Here is a 23,721-nt window from a genome sequence, read left to right on the forward strand (position 1 = left end):
ATGCCTGGTTGGGGCACATGCCTGGTACTTGCAGACCAGGTCCCCAGTTGGGGGCGTGTGAGAGGCAGCCAGCTGATGTGTCTCTCACACATTAGTGTTGCTCTCCCTCTTTTCCCCCCTCCCTTACCCTCTCTCTAAAAAATATATAAGTAAAAATTTTTTAAAATTGTATCTATACTAAGCTACTATTACTCATTCTTGCTAAGTATTCTTCCCCCTTCTCAATCAAGAAAAAAATATTTTTGATTCCTCAATCTTCCAAATTTTCTTGCTTCCCAGAATCAAGTTCATGGAAAAAACATTACTTACCAGGTTCATCATAAATGAATCCAACATCAATCTGGGAAAAAAATTAATTAAAGGAGTTTCAATAGATTTTAAAATCAGTATAGCTACTTCAAATAAACTATCATTATTAAATTTAAATATGATGCTCCTGACCAAACTAAAATTTCTTTGGGACTCAACATTTCCATTCTACCCTCTCTGTATTCCCAGTGTTTTGCCTGATGTGAGACACTTATAGTAGAAGAACTTCATCATTTTGAATGAACTGGCTAGTCTTAGAGCCGTAAGGGATCAAGTGACAGGTGTCAAACTTATTTTTACCGGTGGCCAAATCAGCCTTGTGGTTGCCTTCAAAGGGCTGAACATAATTTTAGGACTGTATAAATGTAACTGTTCCTTAAGAGTTAAGCGAGAGCTCTGTGCTGCTGCTGGGCAGAAACAAGGTACCAGGCCGGATAAAACAAGGTGAAGGGCCGGACTTGGCCTGTGGGCCTTGTGTTTGTCACCCGTGAGGTAGGGTAACCCGTGGATCCATTTGCTTGGGACCTTCCTGGTAGCACAGAAAATTTCATTGTGTGAAACCCCTTAGTCCCAGGCAAACTTGAACTGGTAGTCCCAGGAGGTCACCTGGTCCAACTGCTTCTGCAATACACTTCTCCAACTAATATTAATATAATCATTGATTGGACACATTAATGTGCCAGGTGCTGTGCTAGATGCCCTAGATTCTGTCTCAGTTAGTCTCCACAATGACCCTATCTTACAGATAAAGAAGCTAAGGATCAGAGAAGTTGACATGTGGCCATTTAGTGGCAGAAAGGGTATGAACTAGGTCTACCTGACCCAGATCATCCTCAAGGGCTTCTGATGCCTATAAGCTCCTTCCTTCGAGATGTAGCCCATTCCATGCAGAACAGCTGGGAAGGCACCAAAGTTGTGTCCTTAATTCCAATGTTTGGCTTGCCTTCCATACGCCAGCTTTACAATAACTGGCTTTGTAGATGGTGCCCTGCGGCCACTGGTGAGTGGAGCTGTGTGATGGGTTTCTTGCCATAAAGCACTCCTTCCCTTTGTAGCAGGAGACCAGCCTCCACCCACAGCCAGAGTGCTGGGATGGGTCCTAACATGGCAGATTGAAGTTATCTTGCTTTAGGGTGCTGCTAAGTGTTGTACTTTGGAAGTCAACTAGACTCAGAGGATACTCAGCTGGTTTCTGGCCCCTGGGGCATTCATACCCTGCTGGTATTCCAGCCCTCAGCAAGGATTATGGCATCAACCCCTTACATACAACATTGAGATGTCACCAAGTAGGGCATCCTGAGACCTGACCAGGAACCTGGTCCCTCCTGATCAAAGTGCCCATCTTTGATGTAAGTTGAATGAAACTGACAGCTGACACCCACCTTAAATTCCCCCATCAGACAATCTGCCCTCAGAGAATGGGAATTATACACCTGGAAGAGAGAAGAGTGGTGAAAAGATCATTGGCTTTATCTGGCAGACTGTGGGCACGACCTTCCTCCTCTGGGCCTCCTTACCCGAATGCTGATGATCTCATCCATCAGTTCAGAAGGGGTTATGTGGACATTGTAGAAAAACAACTGTCAAAACAAAGAGAAAATTGTTTGAATATTAGTAGGAGTGGACTCAGGTTTGGTATGTATGATACTAGAATTTTGAGGACCCTCCCCAAAAATACAACACGCAAACCCCAAATTAGATTTAATCATGTGAGCACATTGCAGGACCTTAGAAAAGTCCCCAAATGGTAAGCTTTCTGAGCTTCATGGTAAACTCACCTCGGCACGTTGGAAAAAGGAAAAAATAGTTAAGTAACAATTATAGTATTTATTTAAGTAAATGAAATTGTTCTTTTGGGACCAGATATATACCAGCTTAATTAAATAAAGATTTAAGGTTACATGATAGGTTTAGGGCTGGCATGACCTGGAAAACTGAGTTCAATTCTACAATTTTTAGCTCGATCAGTTGTGTCTACAGACTCTAATCTTGTTCTTTCTAACAAAACACCTTCAAAGCCAACAACTTTGCTCATTAGATAATGCTAGTGCCTCAGCAGAGTCAGTATGGGCCACATTTTAATTCACAGTAATGGCTAAGTTTAAGAAAGTTGATTCTTGGAGATAAATATTGGGTACTTCGAGATTGTAATGTAAAACCAGTTTTAGGTGCCACTAAACTTTACTACTAAAAGAGAAAGATGGAGCATTTACTTAAACTGAGACTTTTTCTCCTACTTTTTATTTAAAAATATTTCAAATCTACAGAAAATTTTGGAAAAAAAAATAAAATAAACACCCTCTTTCACCTATGTTCACCAATTGTTACCACTTCGGGACATTTCAGGTTTAGTGAAATGTCCCCCCTTTTTAACTGAATTATTTGAAGTTCTAGATACCATAACACTTTACTCCTTCAAACAGATCCTCATGCATCTCCGGAGAGCAATGACATCTTTGTGCATAATCACTGTGTACTTTGTACACAATACTGTTATCACACCCACAAATTACATCTAACATATAGCCAATTTTCAAATTTCTACAATTGTTCTGAAAAAGGCTTTTTTTAGTTAATTTTTTAGAGAGAGAGGGGAAGAGAGAAAAACATCACTTCATTGTTCCACTTATTTATGCATTCATTAGTTGATTCTTGTACGTGCACTGACCGGGCATCGAACATGCAACCTTGGCATATCAGACCATGCTCTAACCAACTGAGCTACCCCAGGGGGGCTGAAAAAAGTTCTTTGGGGTTTTTTTAACCTTTTTAAAAATTGTTGTTCAAGTACAGTTTTCTGCCTTTCCCGCCCCCCTCCATGAAAAAAGTGTTTTTTTTTTTTAAATCTGGGAACCACTCAAGGATCACATGTTGCATTTGGTTGTTTTGTCTCGTTAGTCTCCTTCTGCCTAGACCAGAACTCCTGCCTGTTTTTGTTGTTTGTTTTCTTCAGTCATGACTGGCCATTTTGGAGAACATCCCACAATCTGGATTTGTGTGGGTATTTCCTCATTGTCAGATTCACATGGACCACTGGATAAGAAAAGACACAGGTGGTGTTGACTACTTCCCTTAGATCACGCCAGGACACATGTAAGTTTGCCTCATTATTGGTGATACCACATTTAATCACTCAGTTATGAAGCTGTTTGTAAACTAGAGATGTTTTAATAACATTCTTTTCTTGATTTATGAATTGACTCAATTATTTGACTCTTCCCTTTTGTCAAGAGATCTAACCTCAAAAAAAAAAAAAGAAAATCATTAAGTTGGAAAAATTCTGAGGTGATGATTCTTGCTGGGTTCCTGAGAATGTAGCTTGAGTATATATCTATCCTGCATCTTAAATGCATTGACAGGTTTCATGTCTTCGGCATCCAGTACCTTTCTTCCCTGTCATCCAGGCTCGTCCTCCAACAGAAATCTCACAGCCTTTCCCGAAGTCCATTCAGGGCCCCATCTCAGTGCCCACCCACCCACCCACCTCTTAAATTAACTCTGACACTCCTTTTCTGCACATCTTTGAGCCATCTAAGGAGAAGTTAGAGGTGAGAAAATGAGGCCTTCTGGGAAGCTGGGGGCAGCTTGAACAAAGGGGAAGAAACAGGAACACCAGACAGAAGAAACCAGTTCTTTTGTGAACAGAAGTAGGGAAAAAAAAACAAAGCAGGAACTGGGGCTGGGATTAGAAACTGTAGGGAACTAAGAGGAACTGAGATAAGAAAAGGATCGAGGGTGGGAGGTGAGGGTGGTGGGAGGGCGGGGAGTGGTAGGAGGAAAATGGAGACAACTGTACTTGAACAACAATAAAAAAAAGAAAAAAGAAAATTTCATTATAAATTATAGAGCAAAAGGAAAATTATATATATATGAAAACAAAAGAAGCTATGGTAGGAAAGGCCTGGGCTCAGAGAACAAAGCATGAGATGCAGGCCGGGGGAATCTCACAAATGCATCTCCTCAGTAGAGCAAGTCTGGACTCCAAGAATTCCCCAGACTTACCATTTCTCCTCACAGTCCTAACTGTGGAGTTTTGTGGCCTTTGACAGGACTGTCAAGATATTCAGTATTTTTGAAAAATGTACTCAGTATTTTTTAGGAGTATTACAGAAGAGGCCAACAGAATCAGGCTATATATTGTCAATATAGGGAGGGGAGAAACATTTTTATTCATAATTGCTTTCCTTTAGCATGTATTATTTTTGCAGCACAGTAAGTTTTGACACCATTAAAAGGTGAGGTTACTTAGTCACACAGAGTCCTTCCTCAGAGCATCCTGCTAATTAGAAAGACCGAACAAAGGCAGAGGTAGGCAACATCATGAACTCCATCACAGGGGCACAAAGACCCATTAGGAAGGGCTCTGTCAGGAAGTTGTTGCAAAATTACCAGAAAGACCCCAGCAGCCCCTGGAAGCACTGAGGAAGCAGGCCGTGTGATATCAAGACCCAGTGGTTCTTCCATTTAACGCTGGAACATTGTATTGTCTTTACCAGTTGAGTTTGTACCTGTACTCCCCTCCCACACGGGGCACTGGAGAGGTGGGTAGAAAGCAAGAAAGTGCATATAAATAGAACAGACTCGCCGATCCCATTTACCTCATCAAAAAATGGATTGTTTCCTCGCTTGATTCTCGTTCGGTGTGTCTGCCCACAGATGTGGACTTTGACTACAGGTTTTATGTTGTTGCCACTTAACTGCCGACCCTCGATGACTCGGACCCGGATCTGCAAGCACAAAGGGGTGGTGTTACAGATCCTTTCCCAGAACACAGTGTAAGAGAACCCTCAGGTGTTTTACTCAGCTTGTTCACCGTGAGGATGGTGGAAACCCGGCAGGATGGTGGAAACCCGGCCAGGGTAGCTTTGCAATGTACTGGTCCTAATGGATTAGTGCAGCCACCTGTGCTCAGGGTGGGGACTGGAGGTGGGCTGCGGAAACCAACAGCAAGAGTGGGGTTGAAATAGTCGAGAGCTGGCCTGGAAAAAGGGCAGGCAGGGCTGAGGCCACTGCTCAGACCCCAGCCTCTTTTCTGGTCTTCCTGAGCCCTGAGATGTACTAACTCACTCCATAGCCATCTCTAAAACTAAGGCAGTGCCCAGAGCTATGAAAACTCAATGCCTATGCTTCTGTTATTCAATTAGCTCTTTCCTGCCACCAAAGGGAAGGAAGGGGATGGTTTTATTTCTCTGAAGAGCCTCATCTAGCTTGACATCTATTCCTCCACGCAGAAGAAAGATGGAGAGCTCTTCTTATTGGGCTTATGACCTGATGTCCTATTTTTACTAACTGAGCCACTGCCAATAGGAATAAGTCCTTCCTGACATCACTGTAACTGCCAGAAGCTGAACAATATGGTAGTAAGACAAGGATATGGGGCACATGGGCTCTTCCTACTTGGAAGTCCTGTGGCTTGTTGGACAGCATCCTCCGGGTGTTCTTCCCTTTTGTGAGTCTCCGGGCAAGCTGAGCTTCCGACATCATTCCACCTGGGGCCTTGGGACCAGGCCCTCTGACCATTCTGTCCAAGCCATCTTCTTCTTCACCTCCATCTTCCTCCTCTTCTCCTAAAACACCCAAAAGGAACCCAGTCAGAGATGGCCCTCCCTCTGTGAATGTCTGAATACTTTGGTTTCCTGGACACAGAGAGTTTTCAGTGTTCCTGAGGTGTCAGGTGAAGGAGATGCTTCCTCACTTGGGCCTGTTTTGACTCAGATAATGATTCTTTAGGAAGATGTGTTTGTGGTGCATTAGGGCACTTATGTAGGCTGTCTCCAAAGTGAGGAGAGCACCAGAGGCCATGGGAGAGGACAAGATGGCTCAGTCAGAACCAGGCAGACATCACCTAGTTCTGATCTAGGTGCCCAGCCTGGCATCAAGGGGGCTTTCTGCAGTGAGGACGGAGGAAGGAGGGCACACCGTGGGAAAGTGGAGCCTTGCAGAGGGGGCTTCAACTCCACCCTTGCCACTGCAGGTCTCTTCTCTCAAGATGTGCTCCTGAGGTCTGTACCGTCTCCTTTCTGCATGAGCCTCCTGATTCACGAATGCCCTGTCCACCCTCATGGCAGATGAGAAGCTCATCTCCAGTTTGCTTACCAAACAGACCAAGGTGGTCATACTGCTCTCCCTTTGTCCTGGTTTGTCATTTCCACACACCTCTGTCCCCACACATATCCCCCTCACTTCCCTTCACATTCCAGGGGAACAGAGCTTTTCCTGCTTGTTAAAGTGTCTCCCCCAAATATGTATCTCCCTCCCTCACATCCTGTGGCTCTTTCTCCATGGTGGCCTTCCCTCTGCCTTCACATATGCACAAATCTTTCACTCCTTAAAAAAACAAAAATCAACTTCAGCTCTGTCTCCTCTTCCTTACATCTACTGACAAATGGACAAAAAGCTCAAACTACCAATAATCTGTGCAATATAATTTAAGAGAGACTAGAAAAATACCTGCATTACTACTCCCTACCTTTGGATCCTAAAACTCCTTTACAATGCAAAATCATGTAAGAGATTTAATTTCCGCATGGAGTCATCTGTCAGTCACTCACATTATAGTATGAATTAGCTTAGTGAGCTTGCCATGTAGCACAGCTGTTAAAGCTTGGGCTCTGGAGTCATACTGCCTGGGTTCAAGTCCTAGCATTGAGCCATGTGAGTCTGAGTAAGTTTCTTACTTTCTGTTTGTTTCCTCATTTGCAAAAAGGAGAAAATTACTGTACTCATCACAGAGAACTGTAATGATAAATTTAATCTATATGCAAAGCCTTCAGCACAGTGCCTGGCACAGAGCAGCACCCAATACATTAATCTTACGTATGTATGTATGTAAGTTTTGTTGAGAAATCAGTTTTGGTTGAGCACAGAAAACTAGAATGCTCTCGGAGAGAGCAATGGGTAGGGGTGGGGTCTGAGCAGTCGGTGGCACCATGGGGGCAGGGGGCACAGAGTGAGGAAGGAGTGAACATTTTAGGAGGAACTAAAAGGCATCCCTGATGTACTGCTTTAGAGTCTGGCCCAGTGTGAACCCTCCTCACCACCCTTCCATTTGTGCTCAGCCTGTCCAGCCTGGCTTTTGTTCTGCAGAGGTCACCCATGATCTCTTCTTGCTAATTCAGGCACCTTTTCTGAATTCTCACGCTTGATCTCCCTGGGGCCCATGCATACTTCTCTGAATCACGCCACTCTCCTCCTGGGGCTCTGACTAAACCTTTTCAGGCACTTCCACGGGCCCCTCTTTTTGTCTCCTACTCACCAAGTGTGACCGCCCACTCTGTTCCTCAGCCCTCTGCTCCTTTGACCTGACACTCTGGATCTACACTTCATTGTCCTTCGAGGAGTCCCAGACCCATGGAATGGTAGACTTTAGGGGACCTTAGAGATCCAGCCTGCCCTCACCCCATTTTACAGATAGAAAAACTGAGGTTCAGAAAGCTGAAGCAAATTGTTGGGTTACTAGGAGCTGAGCTGAATCCAGGGCCAAATCTTTGTCCTACCTCACTGGTGCAAGAGTGGATCTAAAACCAGGCTGCAGGTGAAGGAGATGCTGTCCTCCTGATCCTGGGCAATCCCGTAAAAGCCAAAGGTAGGGAATAGCTATCTTTGCCCTTTGAGAAATAACCTGCATCTCTTCTTCCTTATTCTTGAGGAAGCTTCAAAAGGAGGGCTTTCCTGCTACCCATAATGGGGCACATGGGTCTTAAAATGTCCTTCCTCCTATTCTCCACCAGGTGAGCTCTTCAACTGCCTCAAGTTCCAGCTGAAATGTACCATCTTGGGACAGGCCTGCCCCGCCTCTCCCGGAGGGAGTGAGTCACCTTTCTCATGTCTTCCACACATTGTTCCACCCAGTTCTCACCACAGAGACTTGTATCTATTGTTAACCCATAGGCCTCCCCACTACCATCCACTCTCAGAGGCAGGAGGCTTGTCCTTTTCTTAGTTGTATCTGCCCCAGTGCCTGACACAAATCCTAGTACACAGCAGGGGTTTGATGAACAGGGAATGAGTAATAAATGAGGGCATCCTGACCCCTACTCCCACCTTCTCAAATTCTTCAGTCATTTGGCAAAACTCCTGCCACCTCTCAGGAAAGAGCACCCAGACACTGGAGGGGCTGCCCCTACCAACCTTGGCACCAGCCTCAGGGGAGCGGAGGGTGAGGCTTGCCTTTTGCACACCTGGTCCAGGCTGGGCAATGCATGGCTTTAAACTCCTCCACCAACTAAGACTAACTTCCTGGGCCGCTGTGGATTGTTCCACTTGGGGTTGGTGGTTGTTCAGGGCAGCAAGCAGGAGAAGGAGGAGGGTAAAGTGTACCCCTTTGTGGCACCAGACTCTGAACAAGCCCACATTAAACTCTTGATGGATGCTCCAGAAATAGACTGCAGGTAATGAAGAGCCAATTTCTTCTGGAAACAGCTCCTGTTATCCAGACTTTAGGCTGAAGGAATGGATCAGAGGAAACCAGCCTAAGTCATGGCGACCGTACACATCTCTGCCTAACAGTGGAAGGATATTTGAGCAGGAAATCACTCTTTTTGCAGGAAGCTGCACAGGGTTAAACAATGCTACCCTAAGTGTTCCACAAAGAATAAGAGGGCCCTTGCATTACCAAGCACGCCCTTCTGCACAAGCTGTTTTGTTATTTGGATGTTAGTGGTTGTGCTGGTATGCCCTGTTAATGAGACCCAGGCATGAATCTGAACTGCAGCCACGTGGATCTCCAAACAATGACTCTTTCATGACCACAGAGGGCGACTAAGTCTGGAGCCCCTGACTGAATAGGAAGTTGCTGGTTATACAAGTGTATTTGCTTTGTAAGGCTACTGTGACAAAGTACCACAAAAGGAGTGGTTTAAATAACAGAAACCAATTCTCTGATGGTCCCAAACCCCAGAAGTCCAAAATCAAGGTGTTGGCAAGGCCATGCTCTCTTGGGAGCCTCCAGGGAAAGATCTTTTCTTGACTCTTACTAGCTGGAGGCTCCTGGAAATCCTTGGTTGTTCCCTTGGTTTATGGTTGCATCACTCTGGTCTCTGTCTCTATTGTCACACGGCCTGCTCCCCTGTGTGTCCATGTGTCCACGTGTCCTCACTTCTTCTCATAAGGATACCAGTCATTGGATTTCGGGCCTTCCCTAACCCAGTATGACCTCATTTTAACTGATTACATCTATAAAGACCCTATTTCCAAAAAAGGTCACATTCTGAGGTTCCATATAGACAGAAATTTGGTGGTGGGGTGGGGGGGACACTATTCCATCCACTACAGGGAACATCTTCTGTGTCTTTCTGGTCTGCCCCATCTGTTACTCCATTCCACAGGTCTGCAGCCACACAGGCAGCCCCAGTCCATGGACCACTTCACTTCTGTGCCCACCACCTCTCCATGTCCTTGCTTTTCTCCTCACCTGTGTTAGAGTCTCTGACCAGCACTGTTCTTGTTCTTCTACATGCCCTGCGGTCCCTCCCTTCTCTCACTTCTTCTGTACCCACCTGCTTCACTCACTCCCTCCACTTACTCCAACCTTTCATCCAGGCAGCTGAACTTGCCTGAAAAAAACACACACCTTACTGACTAGTTGCACTTTAATTTCATGATCACAAACCTCAAGTGAATTGCAGGGCTGCCCAGCCACCCTACCACGTTTGTAAGGCGTCTCTTTCAAAGTGTTCCTGGATCTGTGCTAAGACGGCCACTGATTAGCCAACAAGGTCAAATCACTCTCCTTTTCTCAACTCCCGCCTATTCTGCACCTTCAAAGCTTCCCATACCCTCCCTATCCCTCTCACTGTCAACAAAGGACCTTAATTCTCATTTCCTTGAGAAAACAGGCAATCAGAAGAGAACTTCCACATCCTCCCAACTGCAAACTACCATCCTGCCTGCATCTGTTGTCTGCCTTCCCTCCTGCTACAGTCCCTGAACTGCCTGTGCTCCCCAACCGGAGGCCAACCCTTCCACACACGCATGAATTCCATCTCCTCTTGTTTCTCAAGGATTTTGTTTCTGCAATTTCTGCCTCTGTATCTGCTCATTAGGTTCCCCCTCTCTACTGGACCATTCCCATCAAGATATAAACATGGTGTTCAGTGAAGGAGACCACCAACAAAATGAAAAGACAAACTACTGAATGGGAGAAGATATTTGCCAATGAAATATCCAATAAGGATATCCAAAACACATCAATAACTCATACAACTTAAAACCAAAAAAACCAAACATATTAAAAAATGGGCAGAGGGCCAGAATAGACACTTCTCTAAAGAGGACATATAGATGGTCAATAGACATATGAAAAGATGCTCAACATCACTAATCATCAGGGAAATGCAAATTAAAACTATAATGAACAATCACCTCACACTTCTCAGAGAGGCTATTATTAATAAATCAACAAACATGTATTGGGGAAGATGTGGAGAAAAAGGAACCCTCCTGTATTATTGATGGGAATGCATACTGGTGCAGCTACTATGGCATACAGTATGGAGAGTCCTCAAAAAATTCAAAGTAGAACTACAATATGAACCAACAATTCCACTTCTGAGTATTTATCTGAGGAAATCCAAAACACTAATTTGACAAGACATATGCACCCCTATGTTTATTGCAGTGTTATTTATAATAGCCAAGCTATGAAAGCAACCTAAGTGCCCATCAATAGACAAATGAATAAAGAAGTTGTGGTACATATATATAATGGAATATTATTACTCTAGAATATAATAGAATGAAAATCTTGCCATTTGCAACAATATGGATGGACCTAGATGGTTTCATACTAACTGAAATAAGTCAGACAGAGAAAGACAAATGCCATATGATTTCACTTATATTAAATAGGTAGAATCTAAAAAGCAAAATAAATGAACAGGAAACACAGAAAAAACACATAAATACAGAGAACATTTTGACGGTTGGCAGATGGGAGATGGGTTGGGGAGATGGGTGAAAAAGGTGAAGGGATTAAGATGGATATAAATGGCCAATTATAAAAATAGCCGTAAGGATGTGAAGTCCAGCACAGAAAATATAGTCAGTAATACTGCAACAACTGTGCGCAGCGTTGGTGAGTGCTGGACTTAGTGGGGTGATCACTTTTGATATTATATTACTGTCTAATCACTATGTTATATGCCTGAAATGAATATAACATTGTGCATAAACTGCAAATGAAAGAAATTGTGTTAAAGGTACAAACATATGGAAATGTGGCCCACAGTTTTTTAAAAAAACTCTCCCGCACTCCACAGTGCCCCCCAGAGCTACTGCTCCATGCGTCTGTTCCTCTCCGATATCCCTCCGCAGCTGCGACGAGTCTTCCGCAGTCCCTCTGTGTGAGTGCCAGCTGCCTTCCCAGCAATTACCGTGTCACGCCGTCAAATCCTACCAAGTTTTGCCCACAGCTGACACTGACCTGTCTTCCTTCTAAATGTCAGTAGCTCCCTATGTGGCCCACACTTGCTCACAGTGATGTTTTAATTCACACTTAGGAATGGCTCTCCATCACAACTCCAGCAACTTAACCTAACAAGTCTTCATAATTCCTGAGATGTACGGTTGGCCCCTCTCCCCAAGCTCAATGGCAATATTCCTGCAAACTGCCCTGGTGTGCAGTCACTTGTGACGATGACACGTCCCCTACAAGGCTACTATTTGCCCACCCAGTGCTAAAGAGTTGGTGGCCTGCCCTGGCCGTGCGTGGCTAAGTTGGCTGGACCATTATCCCAAAAAATGAAAGGTCACAGGGTCAATTCTTGGTCAGGGCACATGCTTAGCCTATGGGTTTGGTCCCTGGTTGGGGCATGTACAGCAGGAAACTGGTCAATATATCTCTCTCACGTCAATGTTTCTCTCTCTCCCTCTCCCTCCCCCTCTCTCCAAAATCAATGAGCATGTCCTTGGGTGAGGATAAAAAATAAAAATAAGAAGAGTTGGTGGCCTTATCCTATAGTCAAGTTGCCGCTGGCATGCTCAGCAGTGCCTTTCCTCAGTGGGTGTCTACCACTCTTTCCTCCAGTCTCCCACACTCTCCTCACCCAGCATTTCTTCTCCCTATCAAGCAGGTGCCACCAGATCTGCAAGCCTTTCCTCCCCTCTCTCTCTCGCCCGCATCTAACCAAAGGAATGTCCTGTCAGAACTTCCCAATGACAAACCCCCCTGGGAATGGGTGAGGAAGAGGGACGCTTGCCCAGTCACTACAGGCCTGGAATACAGGCACTCCCCTCCAAGCCCCACCCTGCCTTGGCCAGCGGGCACCTTTATCCAAACACTCTTCCCACTCATTTTTTAGAGTCCTAGAATGCCAACCTCTGCCCATAATATTCAGTTTGCTTCTCATGACGAAGTCTTGTTAAGTGGTAATACTGGCTAAGGCAGAATTTAATTACCTTGGGCCAAAGGTCATGGGAAAATCAGAACAAAGGGCTAGTATAATATATTCAGTGTAAATTAAAAACCACAAAGCAGAATAGGAGAGTGTAAGTTTCTAAGCATGAAAACATTTTGGAGATAATGGCTGATTTAGCTAGAATGTTCAATAACTTTCCTAGGTTTCTAACATGCTAGAAGTATATAAATAAATGTCTGTGTTCAATCATGAGCTGATGTATAAGGGAAGAGGAAAAACAACAACAAAAATAACACAAGCAATTCACTAACCTTCACCTGGATTCTTGGGTAAATGATACCTATGTGTACCCTAAGAATCTTCTGAAATGGTTCCAAATCAGAGGTCAGAACAAAAATACCCTTACGAGCCTCTAACCAAACAGCGCTGCTGCAAACACATGCTCTAAGCCAGTCTAGGGGATATGGCCCAGAGAGCTCTGTCTGAGTCTGGGAAAGATAATGCTAACAAGGTAAAACACTCAACCCCATTGCTTCTCAAACTGAGCTCTAAAATCTACCTTCATCAGGATCTCCGAACCATACAGATTGGGGAGGGGGGCCGGCGGGAGGCAGGTGTTTCCCTTAGATCAGCCAAATTAGACTTTCTGGAGGCATGTGCCTGAAGTCTGCACATTTAAAGATCTCCCTTGATAATTTTACTGTGTCTAAAATTTAAGAACCATTTGTCTATTATGATCACTTTGATTTTCTTAAATATCTGGGGGAAGTCTGCCTAATACAATCAGCTTGCCGCACACAGTCCATTGGAGGCTTGATCCTGGAGACTGTGGCCGTGACAGTTTTCTAGCACACTGATCATTTTCCAGGTCAGCTCTGACCAAGTCAGCCTCTGTCCAGAAAACAAACAGGTGTCTATGAAAGACACGCCTCAGCCTGGCCCTCGCAGCCCTCAGGAACATGCTTCCCTTTTATTACACCTCTGAATGAACCAGTCACTTTTGTCTATTCATTAGTGTTCCCCAAAATGACTTTCTTGAAAAAAAAAATTAAAGCATATCCATTGAACTCCCACCATCCACTCATTCGTGCGTTCACTCAACCAACCAGGCATTTATTGAACACTCAGGACTTTCCAAGTACTGCTCTAGGCACTGAGAATCCACAGCTGAGCCCTGGCTGGTGTGGCTCAGTGGACTAATACTGGCCTGTGAATGGAAAGGTTGCCAGTTCAATTCCTGGTCGGGCACATGCCTGGGTTCTGGACCATGACCCCAGTTGAGGATGTGTGTGGGAGAGGTAATGGATCAATGTTTCTTTCTCCTTCCCCTGCCCCTTCTCTCTAAAAATAAATAAATAAACTCTTTAAAAAAAAACCCACTGTTGAAATAGAGAGCTGAAAAAGTACTTTCTCTAAAAATTTATTTCCCATATAATAATTTGCTTATTTAGCTCTGACCTCTAGTTATTCATTTTGATACTTTCCCCTCCTCATGAAATGCAAGCTCCATGGTGGCTAACAATGCCTTTCTCACCTCTGCACGCCCCCAAACAGGTGTCAGCGGATGCTTTCTGAACTGGATGTAATTTAATCTCAGGCAAAGTGACTTCAGTGTTTGTGGAATGAAATCAATTTGAAGCACCAAGTCTGGCTATGCATGAAATTTTGCATTTCTACTATTGGACAAAGCACAGTTTTAACAGATGGTTCTTTAAAAATAGATATGAAATTTTAAAAATAGTTTAAGCCAAGCATGGGAATGTGGGCTCCAGTCAAGCTAACTGACATCTGGTGAATCAAGCTGACAAAGTAACAGGTTTTCAGGAGGTCAGGCCTGTAGTCTGAGTCAGCCCACCCAGCTGTCACAGGAACAGTCTCAGATGTAGGACAAAACAAGGGGTACCTTTAACACCACACACTTTTAGTCAATCCACCAATGCCCTAGCCATTTGTAACCTTTGTTATTTTGATATAGGAGCCCCAGGAAAACATTCCTTATAAATGAACCCCTTAGATAGGACACCAGAGACATAATCCATGAAATAATCAGCACTGGTTGGTGACTTAGTAGACTGAGTGCTGGCCTGAGGACCGGAGGGTTATCAGTTCGGTTCCCAGTCAGGGTACATGCCTGGGTTGCAGACCATGGCCCCCATTTGGGGGTGTGCGAGAGGCAACCAATCAATGTATCTCTTACACACTGATGTTTCTCTCCGTCTCTTTCTCCCTCCCTTCCTGTCTTACTAAAATAAATTTTAAAAATCTTTTAAAAAATAATTGATAAACTAGACTTCATCAAAATTAAAAATCCCTGCTCTGCAGAAGACAAGTCAAAAGAATTTGAAAATAAGTGATAAACTGAGAGAAAATATTTACCAAAAAACACATCTGATAAAGAACTGCTATCTAAAATATTCCAAGAACTCTTAAAACTTAATAATAAGAAAACAATGAACAGATTAAGATGGACCAGAGACATTAACAGACACCTCACAAAAAATATATACAAATGGCACATAAGCATATGAAAAGATTCTCCACACTATAAGTCACCAGGGAAATGAAAATTAAAATGAATTACCACTATATTCACATTTGAAAAGCTCAATTCTGGAACACTGACAAAACCAAATGCTGGTGAGGATGCAGAGCAATAGAAAGCCATTCATTGCTGGTAGCAATCCAAATGGTACAGATGCTTTGGAAGATAGTTTGGAAGTTTCTTACAAAACTAACCTATTCTAGCAATCACCATACAATCCAGCAATCACACTCCTTGGTATTTTACCCAAGGGTATTGAAAATATATATCCACAAAACAAACAAAATAAAACAAAAATACACATGGATATTTCTATCAGCTTTATTCATAAATGCCACATTTGGAAGCAACCAAGATGTCCTTCAGTAAGGGAATGGATAAATAAACTGTGGTACATCCAAACAATAGAATACTATTTAGCACTTAAAAAACAAGCTATCAAGCCATGAAAAGACATGGAGGAATCTTAAATGTATATTACTAAGTAAAAAAAAAAACAATCTTAAAAGGCTATATGCTGCATGGTTCCAACTCTAGGACACTCTGGAAAATGGAAAAATTCAGAGACAATTAAATAATCAGTGACTACCAAAGGATGGGGTGGGAAAAGATGAATATGCAAAGTACATAGGATCTTTAGAGCACTCAAAGTATTCCATATTATATTATAATGATAGATACATGTCATCATATATTAGATATTTGTCCAAACCCATAGAACTACAGAGATTATGATGTGTCAAAAGTAGCTTCAACCTTCATAAAAAATGTACCATTCTGGTGAGTGATATTGATAATTGGAGGGGGGGCTCTGTACGTGTGAGGGTGGGGGTACATGGGAAATCTCTGTACCTTCCTCTCAATTTTGTGGTAAACCTAAAACTGGTCTAAAAAAAGTCTTAAAAAAAACTCACATGAACCCCTGAGGTATTCAATGTCTGTGGCCCATGGTCATATTAGTTTGTCCAACTTGTAGGGGTGAATTTTCCTGAAAATTTTCACTTCTACAACATGTTCTATCATTAATACTTCAAATTTCTTCTTTGCAGGACCCACTCTGTGGATGATAAGCTTTAAAAATCAATACTGCTGGTTGTGAACAATCATTATCTGAGAAAAATGGGACTGTGAGTGAGTTGAACTTTCTGTGTCTTATAAGTCTGTGATATTTACATTTTTACAAGCAGATATTGCATTTTACTCAAGATCAACAAGCTCAAATTTTTTTAAATTTGAAAAGATCTATAAAATTAGAGGAAGCATAACTCATTACCTTTGTATAGAATGGTAAAGGTTTTTTTGTTTGCTATTTTTAAGAGTTGATTGTAAGACAGGGAAAAATATTCTGGGCCAGATGTCCCATTTCTTCATTAAGGAATGCGACAGCAGAAGGTGTGGCTGTCTGGCTATTATTTCTGTCTCAGGTTTGTTGGTTTTACCTTCTCCTAAGACTGTAAGTTGTGTTGTGGTGTGTGTGTGTGTGTGTGTGTGTGTGTGTGTCTTCCCTAGCATGGGATTGTAGCAAGTACTCCAAGATATCTCTGATTACTTTAATTGAATTGTCACATTAAGACAAAAAGTGTTTTCCCCTGAAACGTCCATATAATCTAGATATTGAAAGATTTTTTTTAATGCTGAAGAAAAGTTTCTTTTAGCTGGATTATGAAGCCAACATTCAGAACGCTACCCTTGACCCAGCCTTGGTGAATATTCACCTTGCAGAACAAAGAAAACACTTCCAGATCAAAGAACCCTGTTCGTTTTTTAAATAAAGAAATTTCACTTTGTCATCTCACACAGCTCTTTGGGAGGCCAGCATTTCGTAAAATTCTTTGAAATCCAAACAAAAGGAACCCAACCTCTGGTTCATTTCCTATCTTCACCCTGCAGTATCAGGAATTCTAAAGTGCTGAGGAAGACCTTGGCCAATGGCCATTGTGGAGCCTGCTGGGAGTCAGCTTCCTGGGAGGATGGGTGACTCTCTGTCCCTACACTGCTGGGAAATTGGTGGCAATCCAGGAAGTGAGAAGGAGCCTCAGGCAACGGAAGCCTATTCGGCAAGGATTTTCTCCCTAGGGGGTTAGGAGTTCAAGAGTTGGTGCTTTTCTCATTTCTAAGGAGGCAGCCTTTGCTCCAGGGAAATTGCGTGCTTTCTGAGCTTGGGCTTGCACAGGCCCTTCTCAAGAGAAGGAACCTCCCCTACACTCCCAGAAATGTCATAAATTGGTTCTTCTCAAAGTCTTTCAGGTCCATTAGGGCACAACCCTTTTTTTTTCTTCAAGATAATTTTAAAAGAAAGCATTTAGTCATTTCAACATGACACTGAGCCAAACAAGATCATTCTTTTCTAATAGCTCTGCTTTTTATTTATTTTTATTTTTAAAATTTTATTTACTTTTAGTGAGAAGGGAAGGGAAGGAGAAAGAGAGGGAGCCAAATATCGATGTGTAGTTGCCTCTCACACACCCCATACTGCGGACCTGGCCCACAACCTAGGCATGTGCCCTGAATTGAACCATCAACCCTTTGGTTCATAGGTCCATGCTCAATCCACTGAGCTACAGCAGCCAGGGCTAATAGCTCTGCTTTTTAGAGGAAGCAATTTGAATGTTCATACGGAGTGTGCAGGCCAACTGACCTCAAACTGCAAGCCACTTGGCCTTTTTTGTGTGTGGTAATAGTAATAATAATAATAATAATAATAATAGCCACCATTAAGGTAGTACTTACTGTATGCCAGACAGTGGGCTAAGTATTTTCTATTCATTATCTCATTTAATCCTTGCAACAACTTTACAATGTAAATGCTAATATTATGTCCCCATATCACAGGAAAGAAAGCTGAGATTCAGAAAGCTTAAGTGACTTACGCAAAGTCACATGGCCAATTAACCATAGACACAGAATCCAACCTGGGCCAGTCTGACCCCAAAGCTCCTGGTCTTATCCCCAATGGTGCACATTCAGGATAAAAATGTCTTGTATCCAAAGCTGTGAAGCACTTATCACGCCCAGCACTACAGCATCTGGCAATGGGTGAAGAAACCCAACAACTGTACTCCATGAATACTAAGAAATGACATAGTACCAATCTACTATAAAGCACAAGTTTACTCTTCATTTGAATGAACCACAGTGTTATTTGTTCACTAAAGGCCTGGCTGAACAGGTGACACAAAAAGGCCCATTTAACATTTTGGCTTCTGAAATGGGATGCACATAACAAAACTGCCTTTCATCTACCAGTATACTGGGTTGAACGGTGTCTTCCCTAAAGGCATGCCCATCTGTAACCTCAGAATGTGACTTTATTTGGAAATTGGGTCTTCGTAGATGTGATCAAGTTAAGGTGAGGTCATATTGGATGAGGATGGGCCTGTTCCAATGACTGGTGTCCTTTAAGAGGTGAGAAATGTGGACACAGACTCCCAGGCAGGGGAAGACCATAAGAAGGCAGACACACAGGAGAGCACACAGCGTGATGACAGACACAGTGACTGCAGGGATGGCCCTACTGCCACGGGACCCCACGGACAGCCAGCCCCCACCAGAAGCTTAGAGAGAGGCATGGGACAGATTCTCCCTCTAAGTTCCCAGAAGGACCCAACCCTGCTGACACCTTGATTTCAGACTCACAGTCTACAATGTGAGATGTGAGAGAATACATCTCTATTGTTTAAGTCACTCAGGTTGTGGTACTTTATCACAGCTGCCTGAGGAAACGAAGACACAAGGTCCAGGTTAGGAAAAATGTAATTGTGAAGAAAGGAACCCTAATCCTCCCAATTCAGAGGTGACTTCAAATATCCCACAAATTGGGGCTGCCTTTTGTGGGCCAGAAAGTACCTTCGACCCTTCCGGGCCAATGCCATGATCAGTGAAGGCGGTGAGAAGGAAATGGGCAGAACCACTCAGCTCAGCTCCTGAAAGTGTGCTGTTCAAGACCAGCACATTTCCTCTGCATTTCATTTGTCATCACTGCTGTGGCAGCGAAAGTGAGCCACTGCAGAGCTCTTGTGGGACTGAGTGTCTGAGGACCCAGCAATAGCCCATGGTGCCACTGGGCATAGGGCAACTGCAAAACGTGTTGCTGATGTGCTGGGGCTATGCCAGCCCCAGCTGTTCCCAAAGAAGAAGGAGCCAGCTGACCCAGGCTGGACACTCACAACTACTTGGTCAATAAGTGGGTTAAAAGCTGAATACTGGGCCATCAGTGGGGTGTGAGTGGGTCAGTGTCTGGGGTCAGGCTGGTGTGAGACAAGAAGCCAGGCGGGAGCAGAGCAGCGACGCCACAGGGCAGGAAGGGAGGTGCTGCTGCGGATGCTGAGCAGACTGCTCAGGCAAGTTCAGAACCAAGAGAAATGAAGAGAAAATAGAATCTGAGAAGCCAGTCCTGGCAAGGAAAAGTACCAGGGTGCCCTCCCAGGAAAAAGAATTTCGAGGCTGCAAGTGAGTGTGTGGGACAGGGGGCCCCTTCCTTCCTGGGCCACATGCCAAGGCTGGGGAAACGGGGAGGGGTTTGGTGATGCAGCTCAGGACAGAGGAAGGAACACAGACACTTAGCATCACATCACTGTGGAAAGACTAAGAGGAGTTCGAACTCAGCCATGTGAAAGGCCTGAATGTCCTGTAGATTTCCTTCCACCTGTGAGACCCAAAGCCCTCCCTTGAGCCCCCAACGCTAACCCCAACCCCATCCAGAGCAGCACCTGATGGCCCCAAATGACTGACAACTCATGTCAGAGAACAAGGAGAGGAAGGTGGGTTATGCAAAATTTCAGTTGTTTAACTGGCTACATGGGGGGCCAGGAGTCAAGGCCAAGGGCACTGACCAGGAGACTCGCAGCTGAGAGCACAGCCTGGAGACTGCACACTTGGAGGTGAAGAGAGTCGAGGCCACTACTGGAGCCTCATAGCCAGGGGACATTGTGTGAGGTGGAAGCTACAAACCCTCGTAGCAAAGCCTTGCTTAGAACCATCTGCTGGTATCTGTAAGTACTGGATCGGCTCACTCTGAGGCTAGTCAGTAAGGGGCTGTCTCACCCTTCTCCTTGCCCTTGAAGATCATTTTGCTAACGGTTCTAATGTCCCTATTCAGGGCAGTGCCTCCTGCCTCACAGGGCCCCGTCTGGGTGGGCAGAGAGCTACAGACAGTGTAAGGGATACAGGAGGCTTTCTTGGAGACTCCTTCTGTGTCTTTAGTAGAATCCCCTGGGGGTAGGCTAGGCCTTCAGCAGAGTCAGCTTACCTCCCATGCCTGACACGCTGGTCCCACTGGAGTCATTTGGATGTGGCATTGAAGGTGGATCATAGCCAATAACCAAGTCAATGGTGGCCTGGGTAGAAAAATGCATTGCAGACAGAATCAGTGCAGGGCATCGGACTGCTATGGACCCAGCGGAAACCAATTCAGCAGGAGTAGAAGTTCTCGGAGGGGTAAGCAGGGGGATGGGAAAGTGAGAAGAGAAAGAAGGATGACACACTCCACTGTTTATGTCTTCTCACATGTGAGCCCAGGTGGAGTGGGAAAGCCTGGGAAAGGAGTTACCTGTTAACAGGTTGCCAAGTCTCATTGCTACAGGGCAACCTCATAAACTGGAAGTTGGGATAGGCAAGCAGGAGCTTGTAATTAAACTCCAATCACAGAATTACAGCCACAGAGGCTCCTTTTAAATGATTGTTATTTGTTTGCTCACTGACTTCTTTTTTATTTGCTGAAATTTACTTTTCATACTTTTCTCTAAAAAAGAACTTTGAATGACTAATAAAAGATTATATAACAATGTAATTCATAAAATAGAATTAAAAAGGGAATCAAGTCTGATCAAAGAGGAAATAAATATGCAAATGATAAAGTTCTAGATAATCGACTCTTGCATAAAATATGACCCCAAGATAGCTAGGAGCCAAAGCAAGACTGGAGAACTGAAAACGTTATGTAACTTTCATTATCAGGAAAAAGAAAACATGCTAATTCCTTATAGGAGATAAAATTATTCCTACTTTTAAAATCTGAAATAAATATCTCACATGGGGCATTATGTTATGGAAAAATTTCCTATACTTTCATATTTCACTGACCTGCAAAATTTCAAAAGAGTTTGCTAGGGGGAATCACCATGTGAATGTGAACACAGGCCCACAGTTACTGTCAACCAAAAAGAAATAAGTTTTAACACCAAAAATGAGGAAGTACAAACCTCAGAATAAAGAAATTCCTTTGCGAATAAAAATTGCGTGCATGCACTCATACCCCACACCCAGGTTACCAGTTAAAATACAGACCAAATCTTTAGGACGTACTTATACTAAAAAACCATTTATTGTTTATCTGAAATTCAAATGTAAAAGGGCATCCTATACTCTCATTTGCTACTTGGTTACATCTGATCCCCTCAATCCTTTGTTTTTGTATCCGTCTGCTCTCCAGTGAATATTCCCTCACTGATCAGCACATTCAGTGGCCGGCTAGGACCTATGATCTGGGAGACACTGAACAGGGTAATAAATGGCGCCCCCAACAACAGTTCAATGGCAAATATAGACTCATGGGAGGAGCATCTTATGCCAAAGACCCAGGCCACAGCAGGAAGACCAAGCGCAGGGAGCACTGAGAGGGGGACTCAGTTGCTAAACTTAATCAAAGAATCAAACTTTCAAAACCTAGAAGAGTATGAATGGCTCAACCTCGGGATCAGTGGTTTCCCAATAACCTCAGGATTCCCAGAGGTGTTCCAGGGACCTCTCACAGGGATGAGAGGATACCAGGAAAGCCAGACTTTTAGGCTTCTGATCTCCCTTACACTATTCAATCAACATGGTTCTGCCATTGCAGAGTTCTACCTATGCTTTCTTCTCTGCTTAAAGGGAAAAAAAGGTAGCCAGGAAAAAAATCACTGACTTGTATCATGTTTCCTAAGTATCATTTCACTTGGTCAGGTTTTGGGTAGAGAGTGATAGCTGACATTCTGAATTTACGTTTTATGGTTAGAATGCTGATTCACAGGAAACCTAGAAGTTTTGCTGACTAGATGAGCAAAATTGACATTCCCAGTGGATGTTGAGAAGCCTAGCCTCTGTTCTTTCCCACAGAGAGACCCTCTTTTAGTACACAATTTTCTTCCTTTGCCAGGCTCCCAAGCAAAATGAATTGATTGGAAAATGAAGGTGTCAGAGGTTAATGACATCAAATGGTAGCTTCGTGAAGGCTCGTTAGCAATCATGTGATATCTGAGAGCTGTGATGCTTGAGTCAATTTCTTTAAGCCCACTCAAGGAAGAGAATTCTGGCCTCATATCAGACAATATCAATATGGACTTATTTAGAGAGGTTGTGATCAGAAAACATACAGCTGCTAATGCAATAATAAAGATCGTGCTATTCACACCTTGATGTTCCATGGTAATTAAGCTACCCTCCATAGACTGTTTTAAAGAGTATCTCATACACTGAGCTATACTCAACCACACAAATGTGAACACCCGAGTGAACATGCACAGAGCTGTACCAAGAGAGGGTCCCGCTTGCTCTTTAGCATTCTGTTATAAGAAATCGAATTTACCTAATTTGCTAGTTCTGTGATTGAGAGTACAGGATAAGGCGATATTATTTGCAAATGGACTAGTTTATCTCAAAATCAGTAGGTCTGTGCATGTATGTAGTGAGATAATTATAATTTCACATTCTTTTCTTAATAAACTTCTGCTTAATCATCTCACTATAAAGCCATTCATTGAGAAGGTGAATGCTTACCCCAGTGTCCTGCCCCTTTTCATTTAGCAGGGAGATCAGTTTGTAGGGCAGCGATCTGCTCTGGTCACCAATCAGGTCCTTCAGGGATACACTGGCTGTGCCAATTAATCTGCAGAGGAAATGAGAGACAGTAACCTGAGTAAGAGGCATGCTTCCATTTGCTCATCAGACCTCCCAATTCCCTTCCTACCCGCCTGTTATCAATAAAATCACTCCTAATAAACTGTGGGCCATTTCGCTCTCACCCTAGTAGAGTATTTTGGTAGTCAACATTGCACATCAGCCATCGCTTCTCCCTAGCAAGCAGTCATTTCAAGAGTCTCGCTATGGTGCCTATGAAATATTAAGTCGTGGATGAAATGGATGGGTGAGAGGCAAAGGCTGAATTCAGCCCTCTCTCCCCCCAGAATCCAAGAAGAGAGAAAAGCAAGACAAAATTCAAGCATTCTTCTGTAATGAAAATTTAAAAGAACCCATAAAACACTGCCCACTTGTGAAAGCATCCACACAGGTAAACACTGAAGTATAAACAGGTTGCTAGTTTACTGACGGGCCCACTTTGCTATCTCACATACTCTGGAGCAGTACTCAGAAGGTGGATGTGTGTGCTTCTCTGTCTTCCTGGACCAAGGGATTGCATTTTGCCTCTAGCACCCATCTACCTCTGAGTGCACTTGACACTAGTATACAGGTGTCCTGGCTCACTGAGTAAAGCTCCCTAATGGCAGGAATTGTTGCCTGGTCTGTTCATTACTCTAACCC

The 23,721-nt window shown here is 43.7% G+C and overlaps 1 protein-coding gene across 5 annotated transcripts in view; it reads right to left on the bottom strand.

Moving 5' to 3' along the window:
• MYOF (myoferlin) overlaps positions 1-23,721 on the bottom strand; it is a 145,208-nt gene that overhangs the window by 84,239 nt on the left and 37,248 nt on the right. For all 5 annotated transcript variants that reach the window (XM_036027002.1, XM_036027003.1, XM_028511720.2 and 2 more), the window contains exons 4-10: positions 22,960-23,068; positions 20,456-20,543; positions 5,707-5,876; positions 4,908-5,036; positions 1,827-1,889; positions 1,692-1,742; positions 310-340 (exon numbers count right to left, since the gene is read on the bottom strand). In XM_036027002.1, the coding sequence (XP_035882895.1) occupies positions 310-340; positions 1,692-1,742; positions 1,827-1,889; positions 4,908-5,036; positions 5,707-5,876; positions 20,456-20,543; positions 22,960-23,068 (641 nt within the window). The remainder of the gene's footprint in view (positions 1-309; positions 341-1,691; positions 1,743-1,826; positions 1,890-4,907; positions 5,037-5,706; positions 5,877-20,455; positions 20,544-22,959; positions 23,069-23,721) is intronic.

This window comes from Phyllostomus discolor, chromosome 5 (genome assembly GCF_004126475.2).
Source record: "Phyllostomus discolor isolate MPI-MPIP mPhyDis1 chromosome 5, mPhyDis1.pri.v3, whole genome shotgun sequence".
Taxonomy (NCBI): Eukaryota; Metazoa; Chordata; class Mammalia; order Chiroptera; family Phyllostomidae; genus Phyllostomus; species Phyllostomus discolor.